At 40.4% G+C, this 19,659-nt stretch overlaps 1 protein-coding gene across 1 annotated transcript; it reads left to right on the top strand.

Annotated features, from left to right (window-relative positions):
* Positions 1–1,118: 1,118 nt before the first annotated feature.
* On the top strand, positions 1,119–3,948 carry LOC147605140 (transcription factor bHLH130-like). Its single transcript, XM_086794274.1, has 5 exons — positions 1,119–2,574; positions 2,784–2,951; positions 3,046–3,111; positions 3,267–3,335; positions 3,575–3,948. The coding sequence occupies exons 1-5, from the start codon at positions 1,420–1,422 to the stop codon at positions 3,641–3,643; spliced, it is 1,527 nt and encodes a 508-aa protein (XP_086650400.1). The 5' UTR covers positions 1,119–1,419; the 3' UTR covers positions 3,644–3,948.
* Positions 3,949–19,659: the final 15,711 nt, after the last annotated feature.

Raw genomic sequence — 19,659 nt, 5'->3', positions numbered from 1 at the left:
ATCAGAGATAAAAGTGCATAAAAGTATAGAGGGAAGGGTGGCAAGACAACGCATAAAGGTGCATACTAATAGAAAGGAAGAAGTCTGACTTTGAGCCAGGCTTGATTTTTGACGAGCTGCCTTGGTGGTCAAAGCATTGTTTTTTGTTGCGAAAATGTGTGTAAAACACTATTTTAATGTTATTTCTGGCATCTATTTGAAAGTTTTCTTGTAAAATTCGTTTTAACTAGGCAAGAACGGGTAATATGCTAGTCAAAAATCAAGCCTAGGTGTGGTGGTGTTGAATTTTGAAAATAAGGGAGGTTCAAGGAATAGACAAATGTGGTGGGGCACATATTAAAATAAAGGGGGGTGCTTAGGCCTAAGTTAATGCAGGTGTGGGTTTTGAAGTAATATATACATAATTATTATTGGTGCCAAAAAAAGGGAGGTCAAGGAATAGACAAATGTGGTGGGGCACATATTAAAATAAAGGGGGTGCTTAGGCCTAAGTTAATGCAGGTGTGGGTTTTGAAGTAATATATACATAATTATTATTGGTGCCAAAAAAATAAATAAAGAAAGGGGGTGGCTTAGAAGGGTCTGGACTCTGGAATGGAGCGCGGGTTTTATATGGCCACGTTTTGGCTAGCTTTGAAAGCAACATGTAAAATATGCGGAAGTGGCCAGGGGGCACGTGGAGCCAAGTCAACCAACGTGGAAACTGTGAAAGCGAAGGTGTGTGGCCCCTACTCCGGCTGTACATTTTCGAAAGAATAAATCAGCAATTCACGTGATTTTTAAATCTCAATCTTAAAATTTGATTTGACACAGTCAAAAGAGCGCGGGTGACAGGTGTCCACCAAATAGAGCGCGCCGTGAAATTTGGCGGACGCCTCCTTACATGCCACGTTGGCAGGTTAGACAGGTTGGATACGGTGCTGAGTTGGTCCTACGTGGCGAAATGCACTTAGATATTGTTGTTTTATTGAAGTAAAAACAAATATTTTTTTTTGTTTTTAATTATATAACGGCGCCGCTTCTGCTAACGACGCTAAAACGAGGACGTGCATGTACCTTCCACCGTATTTTTGCCCATAACAAGAATCTAGCAGCTAAATCTTCCCGGTCGCGCAGCCATTTCCTGGCCGTAGCCGGTCACTGGAGTCTGCGGCCAAACTCACCTCATTGACCGCCAATTTGACGAAAGTCGCGACGCTGAGTCTCGAGATCCCCCCTCCTGTTGCAACACATCTTCTCGCTATTTTCCCCGCTAGTCTGGCGGAGATCTGTCCCGCAGGGTACGAGCGCTCCAGCTCTTCTCCGATGCCTGGTTGCTAAATCTGGCGGCGAAAGGTGCATATGAGCTTTCGCCATGGCTTAAACATCGATTGCCTTCTTGCTGTAGCGGTGCGGGCTTCGTACTGATCTTTGGTTTTCATGGCGCAATCTGGGTTTTCTGAGGCCCCCCATGGCAGGTTTAGTACTGGTTTGGGCAGTAGTATCCAAGGAATGGCCCCTTTACCTGCTAATGGGGTAGGGTTTGATGCCAGACCCCATCTTCAGCGCTTTGCACAGAGCTCTGCCATGCCGGATGAAGCAGCCTTCCATGTGCAGCAGCATGTAAGGCAGTTCTACCTCCATCACCAGCAGCAAGCAGCTTCACAGAATGGTGGCAGCACCGCTGCCATGCCAGCAGATATTCGCAATCGCACGGACATGGTGCCCGGGCCTCTCAAAGATGATCAGCACGTACGACAAGCTCTGCAGAGTTTTGTGCCTGAAAACGTCCCTAGTGTCTCCACCCCTGGCCTCATGAGGTACCATTCTGCCCCCAGCTCCATGCTTGGTAGCATCGTCGGAATGGGGGATGCCTTCTTAAACCAAGATGCTGAGATTGGCCAGTTTCTCTCAAGCGATGTAGAGTCAAAGGGGGCTTTCCACCCCATTGACAGAGCTCACCCCCTCAGTAATGGAGGGGAGGGCTCAACAGGTGGTGTTGCCGGTGCTGCGGCCAACAATGATCCGGATCGCAATGGCAGGCTCATCTCTCCTCAATCCCACTTTAAGCCCACGGAAGCCAATGTCAGTCTGAACCCTGGGGAGCTCCTTTCTCAAATGGGCATGGACGTTAAAGGCGAACACATGGAAAACTCTAACTCGTGCTTCTCTGCATCTTTTATGCATCCGGCATCTGATGGCCTTGTAGAGACTGTCAGAGTGGTAGCCCCAGGGTTGGCTTCCAGTTTTGCTATAAGGAACTCCTTCACAAGCAACATACCCTCAGAAAATGGCAATGAGCTTGTCCATGGAGCGCCTGCTGCTACCAAAAAGGGTCTCTTGCGGCACAGTAGTTCTCCTGCAGGTTTTCTCTCACAGTTGAATGATGATAATGAAAGGTTCATGTCATCGGGTAATTCTTCCGAGGAAGGCAGTTTTGAGCGACGAGGGGGAGTGCCTTTTTTGGGAAACTATGCATGGGATGAAACTGGTAATGTGATGGGAGGGTCTCTAAATGCATCATATGCTGTCAGGAAGAGGATCAGAGACTCGGAAGAAAAGTATTATGCAGGCTCTACACTGATTGACTCCCAGGCAAGCAAAATCCTTAGCAAGTCTTCCAGCATTTTCATGTTTCTCATTTGTATAGCAGCTTCTTCTTACAGTGGTTATGTTGCATTGTGATCCATGTGGTCTACACAGTGTTTGTGTGTATCCCATGCATGTTTTTTGATGGTGGAAGTGTAGTCTTATCTGATTATATCAACGGCAGAGTGACGATGCATGTTGGGTGTGTGTGGCAGAAAGGTGATGTCCTTGAGCATGGTGTTTTAGTAAACCACTTTGGGCTACCCACAGCTACCAGCCCCGATAATGTATACTTCACAGACAAGGTGTCACCTGATTCTGTACCCTGCCGTACCAGAGCAAAGCGTGGCTGCGCTACTCATCCACGTAGCATTGCTGAGCGGGTTAGCCATCCTTCCTCTCCTTAGATCACTCATCACAATTTTTGTTCATCCTTGTGTATTTTCTTAGCATTTGCATGCATGCAAAATCATACAGGTTCGAAGGACTAAGATCAGCGAACGTATGAAGAAACTGCAGGAGCTTGTACCCAACATGGACAAGGTAAATATAGTTTTTAGCCAAAGCTGGATGCATTGTCCTCCAAAGTATAAAGGATTTATTTTATCAATAAGGCTAGATAAAAGTTTGTTATGGTTACCATTTAGAATATTGCAGACTCGAGTTTCCCTGATTATCTCCCTTCTGGCTATCTACAGCAAACTAATACTGCAGAGATGCTTGATGAGGCTGTGGAATATGTGAAGTATTTACAACGTCAGGTTAAGGTATAATGTCATGTCAAAAAGGCATAGATGCTTTTCTAAGTTAAAGAATGATAAGGAAGGGAGACTATCATTGTGTCACAACTTAGTGTGAGTGTGTGTGTGTGTGTGTGTGTGTGTGTGAGCGCACATGCTGTGCATACTCGCATGCATGCTTGTGAGTTTGTATGTCAAGTTTTTGATATTCTGTTCCTCCTCTTGGAGGTGTTTAATGATGTGCTTTCTACCTCTTAATGACACAGGAATTAACAGAGAGTCGATCAAAGTGTGAGTGCTCTTGCAGCAGACAAAAAGAAACCACATCACAGTAGTTTCCAAGGCACATCCCACAAAATGTTATTGTGGATACTACTACACATCCAGCTCTTGGAAAAACTGTGTGTTCCCAATTGTAGATGTTACCATAGGTTCACAGCCATCTAGATTGCAAAATCGGTGGCAGGCTGCTGAGGTATGGATTCAAGCTATGATGCTATATATCCAGTCAGCATTTTGCTTGATTTCACTCCTCCAGTGATGTATGTGTGAAGGCTATGTAGTTGCAGGTTCTATTCCAATACCATGCACACTATCTTTCCCAGAAAATTCACTCCACAGGTGTACTTTACTTTTGTTTTGATGCTAGCCTCTGTTGCAATGGGGATAAATTTCGTGGAAACATGTGACGAGTAGCAAGCTTAAGGGGCAAGTTTGAGTACGTCTTCTCTTTCATTGTGTTCATCGTTGTTAACGAGAAGAACCACGCACTGCCAAGGCATTGTCTGCTGCAAATGGTCATAACGGTTCTGCTGCTCCACCGACTCTTTGGGCTGCAGGGTGGTTGCTGGCCTTTAGAGGTCAGTTCCTTAGTCCATTCAACAGATCTAGTTATGGAAGTGTTAAGAGATTATCCAGTTCCTTTTCAAGGCACCCACGGTAGGCATAGAGAGGCTAGAAAAGGAAGTGAATGGTCTGTTTTTTGCAGAGTCTTGTTGTTGAAGCCATCATGCACAAAAGCTATGATGAAATCCATATTGCCCTTAAGAAACTGCTTGCCATAACATCCTTTCGGATGTTACTTTCTGATCTTGTAAACTATACCTTGGGATACCAACAATCAAGGGAGAGGCTTATAACATAACTAAAGAGCATCATGGATCAAAGACGACACTTGCTTATACTTTAAAAGCCAAAACATGAAGTTATTGTAACGAGATTGACTATGGTCTGCTATCTTCCTTGAGGCATGTCAATATACCACTTTGATTCGTATAAGCACACAAGCACACAAATTTTATTATAATGCTTGGATTCCTAGCAATCTAGTGCCTCAGCATCATCTATACTAGAGCCTTCTTCAACATCATCTACATTAGGTTCGTCCTCATCAACTTCAGTAGTTAGTGCAACAACTTCAAGGGTGGAGATAAGCCCATTTGAACTCAAAGGTGTAGATGGTGCTATTCTACGCTCAATTGGAAGCTCAACTAATCACCGCTCTTGATTACACAAAAGACAGGTCCCCATCATTGGATGGAAGAGTATGGAAAGTGTGGGCTTCTTTATCGGCATCTAGGATATCACACATATACAGCTATGGAGGCTTGAAGATCATCATTTGGTGAGGTGTGTAGAAGAGAGATGAAGTAAGGAGAGAGAAGAAGGTTTAAGCCATAGCAATGGTTGTACAAGATGAGATAGAGAGAAAGTAAGAGGGAGAGAGATGAGATACTCAAGCTAAGAGAGCAAGTTTGCACAATTGAAATCGATACTCATGAAAAAGAATCCAGCCAAATACATGCAAAAATAGGTGTCAAGGCCTTATCTTTTGACCCTAAATAAGAGGGTTCATGACTAGAGTGTTCACACCACTAAAGACACTTGACTAGACACCAGACTAACTTTGAAATACCCAACAAACCCTCCTTCAGAGTGATGGTGGAGTTGTATGCATAACCTTCAATATTCTCGTACTACACAAGCAAGGACCAGACATGGACCCCGCAATTGGCTCAGTGCTAATAAACATGGTTCAGAGGCTCATATAGCATGGGCCAATACAAAGGACTCAAGAGGTCAAGTATTGCCCGGGGGACAAAGATAGCTTACATTGGCATACCAAAACAACACCCCTTACCTAAAGTAGGGGCAAAAAGGGAATAGTGGAGAAGAGCCTTTTATAGAAACAAGGCGTCACAAAATCCAAAATATATAATTCATATTTTAGTGGACTACCCGTGAAAAGAACCCAACACATATAACTGAAAAGATAGATTTTTGGAAGTTAACAAGCTTCCCACATGGTACAATGTCGATGATGATTTGATGTCGTCTTCTTGTGTCGACGTTTCCAAGATTATGACACTTGATGATCGAGTGTGGGATGTGTACTTGCAAGGAACAGATGCTTTGTGGTGGTGCTTGCAATATTGATGGCTACAATCCTTTTGACCGAGGAAAAAGAAGAGCTCATTCATGATAATGTTAATGATATGAGCACTGAGTATCTTACACATGTGATCTTGCAGAATCTTCAGGAGCAGAGGAGCACCAAGAGGTTGAACGGGCAGCCCAAGGCTTGTAGAGGCTTGGAGGTATATGTGGATAAGAAGGTGTAGCGTTGGCTGGCGGTGAAGGCATCGGCGTCATCGTCATCGGCATTGGCCACAACATCAAAACGTAGCTTTTAATAATGAAGATAATGGCGACTGTAGATCTCCAGGCAGTCCAATAGAAAAAAAACAGATGGCTATAAGTCAACAAACTAGTTGGATAGCCACAATTCTGAAAAACGCACCCTAGATAATGAAGAAGATGATGGCGGCTCAGTTCAGAAAACAGTAAGGCTGAATGGAAGAAAAAAAATGCAGGTTTGATGGTGGGCCAGTCCAACGGAAAAAGCAAAAACTCTAACAACACAAACCCTAAAAATGCACATGTGGTTCAGCCTAGCTCTGATACCATTGCATCCAGGAGGAGATCACACGTATGCAGCTATGGAGGCTTGAAGATCATCATGGTGAGGTGTGTAGAAGAGAGATGAAGCCAGGAGAGAGAAGAAGGTTCAAGCCAAAGCAAAGACGAAGAGATAGAGAGCAAGGAAGAGGGAGAGAGCTGAGACACCTAAGCCAAGAGAAAGCAAGTTTGCACAATTGAAATGATACTGAATCACCCAAATACATGTACCAAGACCTTATCTTTTGACCCCGAAGAAGAGTGTTCACACCACTAAGGACACTTGAATAGACTCCGAAATACCAAACATTATTCACTAAAGTTTGCGCTGGATGACAAATATGTCAATTGGCCCATAGAATGGGAATGTCAATACTAGCCCACTGTAAGGAGAACCATAAAGATATAGAGCTTTACAAAGTAGGCCACTCACCTCTAGCGCATGTCCTTGCAACTTGTAAGACTTTGTTTTTTATCTAAATAATAAAGTAAAAATTTGAGGTCCCCACCCCTCCAATGACAAAAAAGTGAGAAGGAAGAAGAAGGGGGGGGGGGGGGGGGGGGAGGCATATGACAAAGACACCCCACATAGAAATGTCCCCAACCCACATGTATCGATCAATCCTTAAGTCAAGCATATTTTAAGGTGTTCACACCTAATAGAAGGAAGAAGAAGGGGAGGGGGGGGGTGAGGCATATGACAAAGACACCCCACATAGAAATGTCCCCAACCCACACGTATCGATCAATCCTTAAGTCAAGCATATTTTGAGGTGTTCACACCTAGTATGTTCACACCTAGTGTGCATAAGAAGGTGGTAAGAGGAGTTTGGGAGACAAATTCAAGATGGTGGCAAAATTCCTATAAGTCACCCACCACTACTCCATTTATTGTCCTAGTGCATATTGTAGGAGAGGTGCATTGGAAAAGAGGTTTAGTCAAAGAATCCAAAGAGATAGGTTTACTGTAACTATTTGGCCCTCCTAGCTCTTTTCACATGATGGAACTCGTGCCCGGACACTAGACAGGTAGATGAAAGCATGGGAACAAGGACCATGAAGTTTTCAAATGGAAAAGTGACAGTCTTGGTGGTCAAAAAGCAAAGAAAAACAAAAAGTCAAACTATGTTGATCGAGAGCCAAGGGCACCATTGGAAAGAGGACACTAAGCTGGATCAAAAAGCTAAAATTGCTTTTCCCCAAAAAGCAGCTCCAAGGCCAAAAATTAAGGCCTTGAATCTACAAAAGTATAAATCAAGAACTTTGGCCATATTTGATTATTAGTAAAATATTTAAAAGACAAAAGCCAAAAGCAAAGTAAAAGGCAAAAGCAAAGAAAAACCATCACTTTTTGGCAAAAAGCAAGATTCCCCAAGTATAAAAGAAACATGAGCCTCTCTTGAGCATCAAGTTGAAGAAGAACCTTTTCATTGCATTGCCATCTTCATTGAAGTGTGGAGGTCATCTTCTCCATCATCATCTACTTGATCATGAACCAAATCATGGAGTTTTTCATTGCTGCGCTGATTCATAGTGCCTCCATCAATTGCTGTGCCACATCATCACATGTCCTACGGCTATACGGATCCGTACAGCCGTACAGAACTGTATGGACCGAAAATTTCAAAAACCCTAAAATTGCTCCAAAAACAATAAAAACTACTTTTTTGAGGTTTTTATCGCCCAAAAACCGTCTATTCTATATTTTAGAGGGCTTACGCCCACCCTCCACATGGCATAAAGTTTTGAGACTTTATGCCATCGTAGTCCCTCTGTCACCCGCAGCAGCTGCCACCATGGATCCGTACAGTCGTACGAAACTGTACGGACTGAAAATTTCAGAAGCCCTAAAACTACTCTAAAAACCCTAAAAACTACTTTTTTGAGGTTTTTATCACCCGAAAACCATTAAAACAAGTTTTGTATTAGTTTTCTTGCCAGAAATAGCGTTTCCATGGTTTTCTTCATTGACAAGGCTATAGGAGTTGTGGACATTATTCATGGGATGAGCGAGTGATTCTTGGACTTGGATTTGATCTAGACTTGGATCTAGATTTGGATTTGGACTTGGAACTTCGACTTGGATTCATTGGATTTGGATCTGGTACTAGCCCAGTGACAGACTTGGATTCATTGGATTTGGATCTGGTACTAGCCCAATGGGGCAGGGTCATTCCTCGTGGTGTGCTCGGCAGCATCAGGGGATCTTGTGCCACAATATCGACATCGACTTAGATATCCTACATCAGCATATCTATTTGTTTTGTATTCATTAATTGTATTGATCCTGGCCAGCGTGCCCGTGGATTGTTCCTGAATAAATTCCTAAAAGGGAGTGAGACTTGTTCCCTGCTTAGTGTGGTGTACTATGCAAGATCCCTATTCCCTTCTCTCTCTCTCTCTCTCTCTCTCTCTCTCTCTATATATATATATATATATATATATATATATATATATATATATATATATCTTTATCTCTTGGACATGTGGTTGAGTCTGTCACACAACGGCATGCCTTGCTGGGCTTACAGTGGTATCAGAGCCGTATTTCTCTTGAAGAAACTTTCTTGGGGTGACACAACCATGGCAAGAATAGAGGGATACCAAGGGCCTAATGAAGGGAACAACTATGAGGTTGATCCAGGACTTCACGATGGGAACCAAGGTCATCAGAAGAGTGCCATGACTTTCAACAGTTCATGCAATTTCGTAGAGACGAAGAAGTCCTTGCTTGGAGAACCAAGAGGGAACACGACCAACAAAGAAGGGCTCAAATGTTTGAAGATTTCATCCAGGATCGAGTCACCAAAGATGAAGAAGTTGAAGTGGCTAAAGCCTATCTTTGGACCAAAGGAGTCACCATTGCAAAAGGATCTAGAGCTACCCAGTCTATTTCTCATGGAGGAAACAAGGAGGCTATTCCTAGGCCTGCTTTCTCAAATGCAACTTCTTTGGGACATGTAAGGTAAAGGAAGGCAAATGAGACTACATCAACTGGCAAGACGGACTTCAAGCTAAGAGAGAAAAGCGTCAAGTTTGATGCTTTGCATGGAAAGCGGGATACCTAGAAAGCTTTATCCTTTATCAAGAAATTTGATACTACTTTTGGAGGTGACGACAACTCCGAAAAGTCAAAGCTTCTCATGGTTTGTATGCATTTGAAGGATGCCGCCTTGAATTGGCGGGCTAAAAGTAATACAAGAAGGGACCAAACTGAAGACGTGGATTGACTTTAAGACTTTGTTCAACAAGAAGTTTCTACCCATAAACTTTGAAGCTGATGTGCAGAAGGCATGGGATGAGGTAAAGCAAAAATTTGGTGAGAATGTGGCATCATACGTTAACAACTTTTTGGCAGTTTCTTTGAAGTTTACTTCTTATACCCCCATTCCATCACTAATGGAAATGTGTAAGTCTATTAATGGATTGCAACCTAAGCTTATGCAAGCAATTTACATGACGGGACCAAAAACATTGGAAGAAGCTTAAGACAAGGCTTTGCAAATCCTTGTACATGCCTTGGATGGACGGCAAGAGAAAGAACGACAGTCGGAATCCATATCAAAGGAAGAAGTTTAAAGACCGGTCTACATCAAGAGTCGATTATCTAGAGAAGAAGGATGGGAGTGGAGACAAACTCCCACTCTTTCGAAGAAGATTATTTATTGAGCAATGCAAATAATATGCCAAAAAAGGAGAGTGTTTCTAAAGTGGAAAAAAGGGACATATGGCTGCAAATTGCCCTTACAAGCCAAAGCAAGAAGCCAAAGAGTTCAGAAGATCATCAGATTGACATCATGCCAAGAAGTTTGATGAGTGGTTTGTAGTGGTGCTTATCCCATGGCATATTTTGACAAAGAAAGCCCTAGAATTTTTGTGGACCAAAGTTGAAATAGAACCCTTTTGAAGCATTGAGACTTTATGCTAGCAAAGGACCAGGTGTTGGTTATTTTAGACCTTTTGTGGTTGAACATGATGAGATTGCATTGGAGCAGTCTTGAACCAAGAAGGCCATGCTGTGCCCTATGAATGTCAAAGACAACAAGGAAGCAGATGCATTATCTTGAAGACCCTTGAGCTATGCGGTTTCTATGGGTTACCATATGGATTTCACTTTGATGAAGGATCCTTATGCTACTAAAGAGGATTTCAAAGATGTTTTGGAACAGATTGCATATTAGGGATTTGGTGACTTTTTTATGTCATCAAGTAGGGTTTTCTTATGATGCAAACCCAAGTTATGTGTGTGACACAAAGGATTTTGAGGCCAAAGGTGACTACAACTCAAGATTTGGAAAGCTACTACTATTGGCCTAGTAGAAAGAACATTAAGTTTTATGTTCAAGAATGTTTGGTTTATCAGAAACTCAAGTTTGATCGACAAAAGACAGCACGAAAAATTTGCACCCATTGAATGTTCCATGGGAGAGTATTGCTATGGATTTTATCTTTGGATTGCCAAAGGCAGGGAATGATCATATATGGACCTCTTCAAGATACCAAGAAGATCAACAGTGTATGCTATTGAGATTGGACCCGTAAGATCACTTAAGGATATATAATGCCTTCCATGACAGTTTATGGAAAGTTTATGGAAACCATGTACACATTTACCCTCAGAGAAGCCTCTATTGAAGGATCCACCAAGGGTGGAAGAGCTAGAACAGATTGAGTTTCATTCTGTGAGAAAAAGCGGAAAGACAGAGATCAAAATTTTCCTCTTAGACTTCGAGAATTATTCGCCTATTGGATGCGAAAGGGATGCGAGAGGAGTACTTCTAGGACTCTTCAGATATACTTCGAGTTTATAAGGAAGTGGTTAGTTCAAATATATTTGAAGTATAGTTATATCGACATCTTGCGCGATCAAGACAGATTCAAGAGGGAGGGATTTGTATCTCTAGCCCTCTTCATTGTATATATTGGACTAGAATTGATTGATTATTCTTCTTATTATAATGATTACTTGGGCATGCTGTAGTTTGGGTGGCAACGATGCCCGATAGCCCAAGGAGAAAGATTTGTATACGGGAGGCAACGATGCTAGATATCTTGGATTTCGCAATCGAGCAGTCATTGCGACTAGATGGCCAAGATGACTATATTGGATGTCGCAATCGGGAGGTCATTGCGACTAGATGGACCAAATGATTGTATTGGATTTTGCAGTTGGGTGGTCATTGCAACCAAATGGCCCAGATGACTATATTGGATCTCATAGTCGGGCGATCAATGTGACCAAATGGCCCAAATGACTATGGAGAATTATCACACCTGGAGTGAAAGTTTGAGCGGTCCTAAAGGCTAGATGGCTTAGCACAGTTTCCGATGAAACCAGACATGACAATCCATGAACATGAGGATCATTACTTGTGCATTGCGTACTGATGTATGTTTGAGTTTCTTTAACTTTGTGTGCTGTTTTTGATGTGTGGACAATGCCTGGATTTATAGCATGTGATAGTCCACTGGGCTCCATACTACTTGGTCTCAGTACCTGGAGGAGTACCCAATAAACACGAATGATGCATACTTGTTTGTTGACTAGCTTATGTCTAGTTTTTGCAGAAGGTGAGTATGCATTTATTATATTTAACACATGTGACAGGCTGTGAAATACCATCAAGAACAAGGACATCGGTTAAAGTGAGAAAGATGTTGCCAAATGAGCACACCACAGATATGGGGAAATACCAGATGTACAAGCTCACCAGATGGGACTAGTACCTTGAAACATATGGATGTACTTGATGTACTTGGGACATATGAATGTACTTGATGTACTTGGGACATATGAATGTACTTGGAAGATATGGACATGCTTGGAACACTTGTACTCTGTAGTTGAGGACAACAAAAATGTAAGAGGGAGGGAATGTAACTATTTGGCCCTCCCAGCTCTTTTCACATGATGGAACCGGTGCCCAGACACTAGATAGGTAGATGAAAGCATGGGAACAAGGACCATGAAGTTTTAAGATGGAAAAGGGCCAGTTTTGGTCAAAAGCAAAAAGTCAAATTGTGTTGACTGAGAGCTGAGGGCACCATTGGAAAGAGGACACTAAGCTAGATCAAAAAGCTAAAAATACCTTTTCTTAAAACAACTCCAAGGCCAAAAAGTAAGGCCTTGAAGCCAAAAAAGTATAAATCAAGAACTTTGGCCATATTTGATTATTAGTAAAATATTTAAAAGACAAAAGCCAAAAGCAAAGTAAAAGGTAAAAGCAAAGCAAAAGCATCACTTTTGGCAAAAAGCAAGGTATCTACACACTTTATAAGAGCGCATGCATGTATTCACACACACACACACACACACACACACACACACACACACACACACACACACACACACACACACACACACACACACACACACACGTGATGTGCACATGTGTACATACACAAGCACACATGTGCATATATGCACACACCCACATACACACACCCCATAGAGAGAGTGTGTATTTTGTGGGTGTGGGTGGGTTTTAATTGTTTTTAGTTTTTTAAAAATGTTAAAATTTTTAAAATGTTTTGCTAATTTGAGTGTGTGTGTGTGTGTGTGTGTGTGTGTGTACGTGCATCGTGTGTGTTTGAGAGTTTTTTTAATTGCTATTCAGGTTTTAAATTGTGTGGTGTGTGTGTGTGTGTGTGGGTGTGTGGGTGAGAGAGAGAGAGAGAGAGAGAGAGAGAGAGTGTATTTTGTGGGTCTGTGCGGGTTTTTGAAATAGTGTGTGTGTGTGTGTGTGTGAGAGAGAGAGAGAGAGAGAGAGAGAGAGAGAGAGAGTGTGTATTTCATGGGGGTTTGTGAGTGTAAAGTTTGTATGTAAGTTGAGAGTTGGTTTTTTTAAAGTGTTCATCCTTTAAAATGAAGTATTTAATAAACAGTATCACCACTCAAAGAGTAATTATCCTTACTAGAGTAATTTTGACAAATCCTATCCCTCATAAGCATAGGCTTTGTGTGTAGTAATATCATTTCATATAATTTATCATCCTTTAGCAATGCCCACTTCCTTCCCCTTATTTACACTTCATAAGAGTGCATGCATGTACACACACACACACACACACACACCCATACGTGACGTGCACATGTGTACATACACAAGCAGACATGTGCATATATATGCACACACATACATGCATATATGCACACACCCACACGTTCACATACATGCATATATGCACACACCCACATGCACACACACACACCCACACGTTCACATGCACATGTGTACATACACATGAGACTAGGCAAGCACGGGTAAAATGCAAAAAACTCCTAACTAAACCCCATCTAATTGAGGGCAAGGATATGTATGTGTATATATACAAAAAAACTCCTAACTAAGCCAACTCTATATCGACCATGTCCTCCTCCTACTACTCATGGTGATAATGTTCATCATGTGTATCAATAAACACATTATTATCCTTTTCATGCATCATCTTAAAGATTAGGGAAGATAATGCATGCCTTCTACGCGGTGGTCGTCTTTTGTTGCAACAGTACATTGTTGATGCATATACTAGCATGGAAGAATCTAGATTAGTATGGATACGCAATAACCAGAAAGCATTGCATGTTGAAGTATATGAGGGTCTTGCAGATATGGTTAATTTAAGCGATGGGGTTAATAGAGTCTCTGCAGGCATTGCTGGACGCAGGGTGGTACTGCCATATACATATACTGGGGGGCCTAGATATATGCATCAATTATACCAAGATTCAATGGCTATTGTTAGAAAGATGGGTAAACCTGACCTATTTACTTGCAATCCCAAGTGGGATGAAATAACCAATGCTTTATTGCCGGGTTAGGTTGCCCGACCCAACTTGTCTGCATGGGTCTTTTTATGAGAAGCACAAGGACATGATGCACTTATTGGTGAAAAATTCAATATTTGGAACGGTATTGGGATTGTTTCTGTGATTGAATTTCAAAAAAGAGGCTTGCCACATGAACATATATTATTAATATTGGAAAGTGGATGTAAACCGATCGAGATCCCTCACTATGATATGTGGTATGTGCTGAACTTCCTCACAGGGTGATGTTTCCAGAGTTACACAACATAATTAGTCAAGCATAATTAGTCATTGCAATGTCCATGGACCATGTGGTGAACTGAATATGCGCTCTCCTTGCATGGTTAATGGGAGTTGCAAACATCGGTATCCTTCAAATTTTTGCAAGACTACTAGCGTTGATGACAATGGGTATCCAACTTACATGTGACGAGATGATGGTAGTTTCATCCAGGTAAAGGATCATAGGGTGGATAGTCGATGGGTTGTTCCATATAACCCTTTTCTCTCTTTGAGGTACAATGCCCATATTTACATAGAAGTATGCTCTACCATTACAGCTGTAAAATATTTGTATAAGTATGTATACAAAGGACATGATAGAGATACTATAGAGTTGCAAGACAGAAATGGGGTTATTGATGAGGTTAGTCAATATCTAGATGCATGGTACGTTTTTTCTTGAGAGGCATTCTGGCCACATATATCAATATGATTTGCATGATGAAAAGCTTGATATACAAACGTTACATGTTCATCTCCCAATGCACAATAATGTTCTTTTCAATGACTAGGATGACTTGCGTGATGTGACTAGTTGTGACAAAAACCAAAGAACATCTCTCACCAAATGGTTCAAAGCCAATCAACTGTATGCGGATGCAAATAGCTTACTATATGTTGATTTCCCTTGCAAATCGGTGTGGAATTCGGCTCTTCACTCATGGACTAAAAGGAAAAGGGAAAATATGATTGGACGTATGTATAATGTTAGTCTGAGTACAGGTGAGCAATATTACTTAACGGATGCTACTCATAGTGTGCAAAGGGTGCAAATCTTTCGAGGATTTTGGAACAGTGAATGGACATTTGTATCCGTGTTTTAAGGCTACATGTGAAGCTAGAGGGATGCTGGAGAGTGATGAGGAGTGGTGCATGTGTATCTATGAAGCTGCAATTCAGAATACAAGATTCCAGCTGCGTCAATTGTTTGTCATTATAATGGTTTTTTGTGAGCCTATATACCCTGGGTAACTTTGGGACAAATTCTCCGCCGAACTTTCAGAAGATTTTTTCCATTCATTGCAACAGAGAGGGTGTGTCGATGTTGGTGTTTGTCATTCTATAGCAAAGAATCAGGCTTTGTTGCACATGCAAGATCTCTTACACTAGTATGGAAAGCGGTTAGTTGATTTTGAAGGTTTGCCTATTCCAGATAGATCAAGTGTTGCCATTGTCAATAATGGTTTGCTGATGGAAGAGCTCACCCAAAACATGCGGGTTAGACATAGTGCTTATAATGGTACATAACATGAATTTGTCAAATGGACATTACAAATTGGGGATGGCACTATAGGTCAGCCAAACAATGAAGGCAAAGTGGTAATTCCATTGTAAATGTTGATCCATGGCAACTGTGTTTTGTGTTTGGTAGAATGGGTATACAAAGATCTTCAGAGAGTTGAGGATTATGCATGCTTCTTCAAGGACCATGCTATTCTTGCACCACGAAATTTAGAGGTTGATGAGATCAATGAACTAGCCTTGAGTTCATTGCCTGGTCTTAAAAGAGAATACCTCAGTGCAGATTCTGTTGTTTCTTGCGAGAATGATGCAATACTATATCCAATTGAGTACTTGAATAGTTTGAACTTAGGTGGTGGTTACTCTTCTCACTGCTTACTTCTAAAGATTAATGCCCCTATCATTCTGCTCCGCAATTTGGACCCTCGAGACAGGGACTTTATAATGGTACGAGATTGATATGCAAGCATGTAAGATTCCTCCTCAGTCTAAATAACAAATAATCCTCTACTTCAATCCCTTGTAATCGTTCTATGTTTCTGAATACAAGAAAATATTATTTTTCCTTATTTGGCCTAGTGAGATAAAAATTTCTAGAGAGTGGTAAATCAAGATTGGGATATTTTTGGATAAATAAATTCTACAAATATCAAAAAAAATTTTCCCTGAAATAAAAAATCAAAATAGATTTTCCAAGATGTAATTGGAATTAATTAAAAATGATTTAGAAGACCTTAGCCTAAGGGCCAAGATTTTTTGAAAATTTTAGATTATGGTCCAATTAAGGTTCTTGTGGACCAATAACATTAATCCAAGTGTTGGGATAAGATAAATCCAAAGAATAAAAGAAAATACCCAAAAATGAGTAAATGCCCACATAAGATGAAGAGTTGACTGAGTACTAGATTGAGCTATTTTGGAGTAATCATTCATTTTTGACACATTGGTAATAAGGAGAAGGGGGCCCTTCAAGGAGGCACCTATTTCACATGTGTGGATGAGTTTTAAACTAAAAAACAATAGGATATTTTTATCTCTCCTCTCTCCTGGACCAAACCAAATAAAAAAGGGAGCCAAACTGGTCCAAATCTTGTCCAAATTCAGCCAAAACTGAAGCTAGAAAATTCTAGAACTCAGTTGGACTCAGTTAGTGGCCTCCCTCACCTATAAATGGATCCTCATTCTTTTGTATTCTCATCTCTGAACTAAACTATGCCGGTATTACTATAAGATAAGCTTATTTTCTATTATCCTCTAAAACTCCTCTAAAAATTGAAGAGATTGGAGTTTCTCTCTCTCTTCAATCTTCCTTGGAGTCTTCATCAACATACCAAACCAATTGATTGGTTGGGGGCCTCTACTTTGATTAAAGAATCAAGAAATCTAGGAGGTAAAGTGTGGTTTATGGTCTTTTTTTTAAAAATCTCCAAATGTTTCTCTCTTCCCAACCCCTCTCAAGCTTGAGAAGCATTCAATTGAATGGCTTTTTAATACAATTGAACTTCTTTAATGAATTGTAGTGATAAAACACAAATTTCCATTTATGCTTAAATTATAATGTTTTCTTAAAGCATTTCTCTCTCCCCCAAAAGAATGGTCATTCCTATGATCTATTCTATATTCAAATGAAGCTTCTCATGAAGCAATTCTCTAATCTAAAAGTAATTTCTATGCTTGTCAAATTGAGGCCAAATAAGTGGCTTTTTAATGTTTTTACACTATTTAATTCATGGAGAAATTAGGAAACAAGTCCGTAATTGGATATTGATCCAATTAATGGTTATTCTATCATATGATATTACTAAACTTTATGTTTTCAAAATTATTGAGAATTATTAAAATTTAAATAAAAAAATCTCCATTAATTCCTTTATACTAGAAATTACACTTTCCTCATTTAAATATTTGAATTCCAATATGGTGAAAATTCCTCTTTCATCATTTAAATTTATCTATGCAAAAATATAAATTTAACTAAAATCCTTCTTTAGTTTTTAAATAAAATATACATTATTTTAGCATCCCAATTTTTCTCTTACTTAATTGGAATACATGGATTTCCATTGTCATGGGGATTACTCTTTTAACATAAAAATGAATTACTAGAAATTTCTCTTTTTTCTAATTAACTATTTATGCATAAACATAAAAAATCAAAATTTCCATGATTATAATGAGAATCATTCAATTAATCTAGGATGATTAATCCTAGAATATGGTAGGAAGTCCTGGAAATCCCACCATATTGGAATTCAAATATTTAAATGAGGAAAGTGTAATCCCTAGTGTAAAGGAATTAATGGAGATTTTTATTTAAATTTTAAGAGAAAATTTAGTTAAATTTATCTTTTTGCATAGATAAGTTTAAATGATGAAAGAGAAATTCCACCATATTGGAATTCAAATATTTAAATGAGAAAAGTGGAATTCTTAGCGTAATGGAATTAATGGATATTTTTATGTAATTTTTAAGAAGAATTTTAAATAGATTTAATTTATGGTAAAAGAGGAATTCCCATGATAATTGGATTGCACTCATTAAAATGAGAAAAAGAGGGATTTCAAGTTTATTCAAAAAAAGATATGATATTTGTTGCTACATATATAGGCAGTGATGTGTGTGAACACACTTAGGACCGTCGGGGCACTTTTTCCCTCTTTAGGAGGTTTTTTCCCCCGTCTTGTATATACGCCCATCATTCTAGGGCTAACTTATCTTTTGTACATTGACACAATCTAATACACTTTGTGTTGTGTGCATTCTGGCTTCTTCTTCTCCAAGCTTTGTGTGCTTTCCTGCAACCCTAATTCCAACAATTGGTATCAGAGTAGGCATCGGCTCCCAGGGCTACGCCGTCGGCACCCTCCGACTCACGTTCTCCGATTGAGGTGAGCTTTCACGAGCGCTTGCGTTCTCAGAAATCGCATCTGAGATCGTTTCGGGCTCCATTTTTGCATTTCAAGTTCTGCACAGGTGTTTTCGTCATTTTTTACAGAAATTTTGACAGTGCAGTTTTCTACAAAACAGGCATACGTGTTCTATTGTGGACCGTGCTACATAGCAGGAGTTGTTTTCTGTTCAGTCTTTGCTTCATTACAGGTAGCTTTTGCATCAGTTTCAGTCAGTGGCCATGGCTGATAACAGCAATGATGTATTTCGCATGTTATCTGCTGCTGATGACAAATTGGATGGAGACAGCAACTACCCACTTTGGGCATACATGATGCAGCATGTTTTGGTTGCAAAAGGAGTGTGGAACATTGTGCAGGGTATGGATGTACGTCCAGGTTCTGTGGATGTAGGATCTGTTTGAGGATGTTGCAGGTTCTAGTAGCTCTACTATTGCTGCTGTTTTACCCACTGCTGAACAAGCTCGTTGGGATAATAAAGATGTGCAGGCTCATGCCTTGATTGCACTTTTTGTCAAACGTAACATCACCCCACATATTCGTTCAGCTAAAACAGCAAAACAGGCTTGGGATATTCTAGCTGGTTTGTATGCAGGTCGTAATGAGGCAAAAATCTCTTACTTGCGTAAAGAGCTAGAATTGAAGATTATGCAGGAAGATGATGACATGAATGTTTTTCTTGTTGAGATTAAAGATCTCAAGGAACAATTGATTTCTACAGGTGAGATTATTCCAGATCATTCTCTTGTGCAGACTGTTCTTGATGCTTTACCTGAGTCATATTAGACTTTTGCTTCCACATGGAGACTTGTTACTGAGGACAGACCTGATGTTGTCAAGTATGATAATTTAGTCAACAAGCTCTTGCAAGAAGCGTAGTCCAGGCAAAACAAGGCTAGGAAGCGTGCAGTTGATCAGGCATTTGTTGCTGCCTAGCAGAAAAGAAGTGGTAAGGCAGCTCCTTCCACTGTTTCTTCTCCTATTAATAGGTCTGCAACTTCTTCTCCTTCCACAGGTAGCAACAATAAGTCTGAGAAGGCTCGTGATAAAGGCAAGAAAAAGATCAGGTGCAACTATTGTAAGGCAAATGATCATGTCATTAAGAATTGCCCTAAGCTAAAGGCTAAAGAGGCAAAGAAGAAAGAGTCA

Source organism: Cibotium barometz, chromosome 60 (assembly GCF_041138505.1).
Source record: "Cibotium barometz isolate CiBa-2024 chromosome 60, ASM4113850v1, whole genome shotgun sequence".
Lineage (NCBI taxonomy): Eukaryota > Viridiplantae > Streptophyta > Polypodiopsida > Cyatheales > Cibotiaceae > Cibotium > Cibotium barometz.
Note: the sequence above shows the minus strand (reverse complement) of the source record. Positions and strands in the feature narration are given on the sequence as shown.

What these genes read in the sequence shown, in the direction of transcription:
- LOC147605140 (XM_086794274.1), top strand. Translation starts at nt 1,420, where the DNA reads ATGGCGCAATCTGGGTTTTCTGAGGCCCCCCATGGCAGGTTTAGTACT. An exon ending in TTGTACCCAACATGGACAAG is followed by an intron (nt 3,112 to 3,266) that starts GTAAATATAGTT and finishes GGCTATCTACAG; the next exon opens with CAAACTAATACTGCAGAGAT. An exon ending in ATTTACAACGTCAGGTTAAG is followed by an intron (nt 3,336 to 3,574) that starts GTATAATGTCAT and finishes TTAATGACACAG; the next exon opens with GAATTAACAGAGAGTCGATC.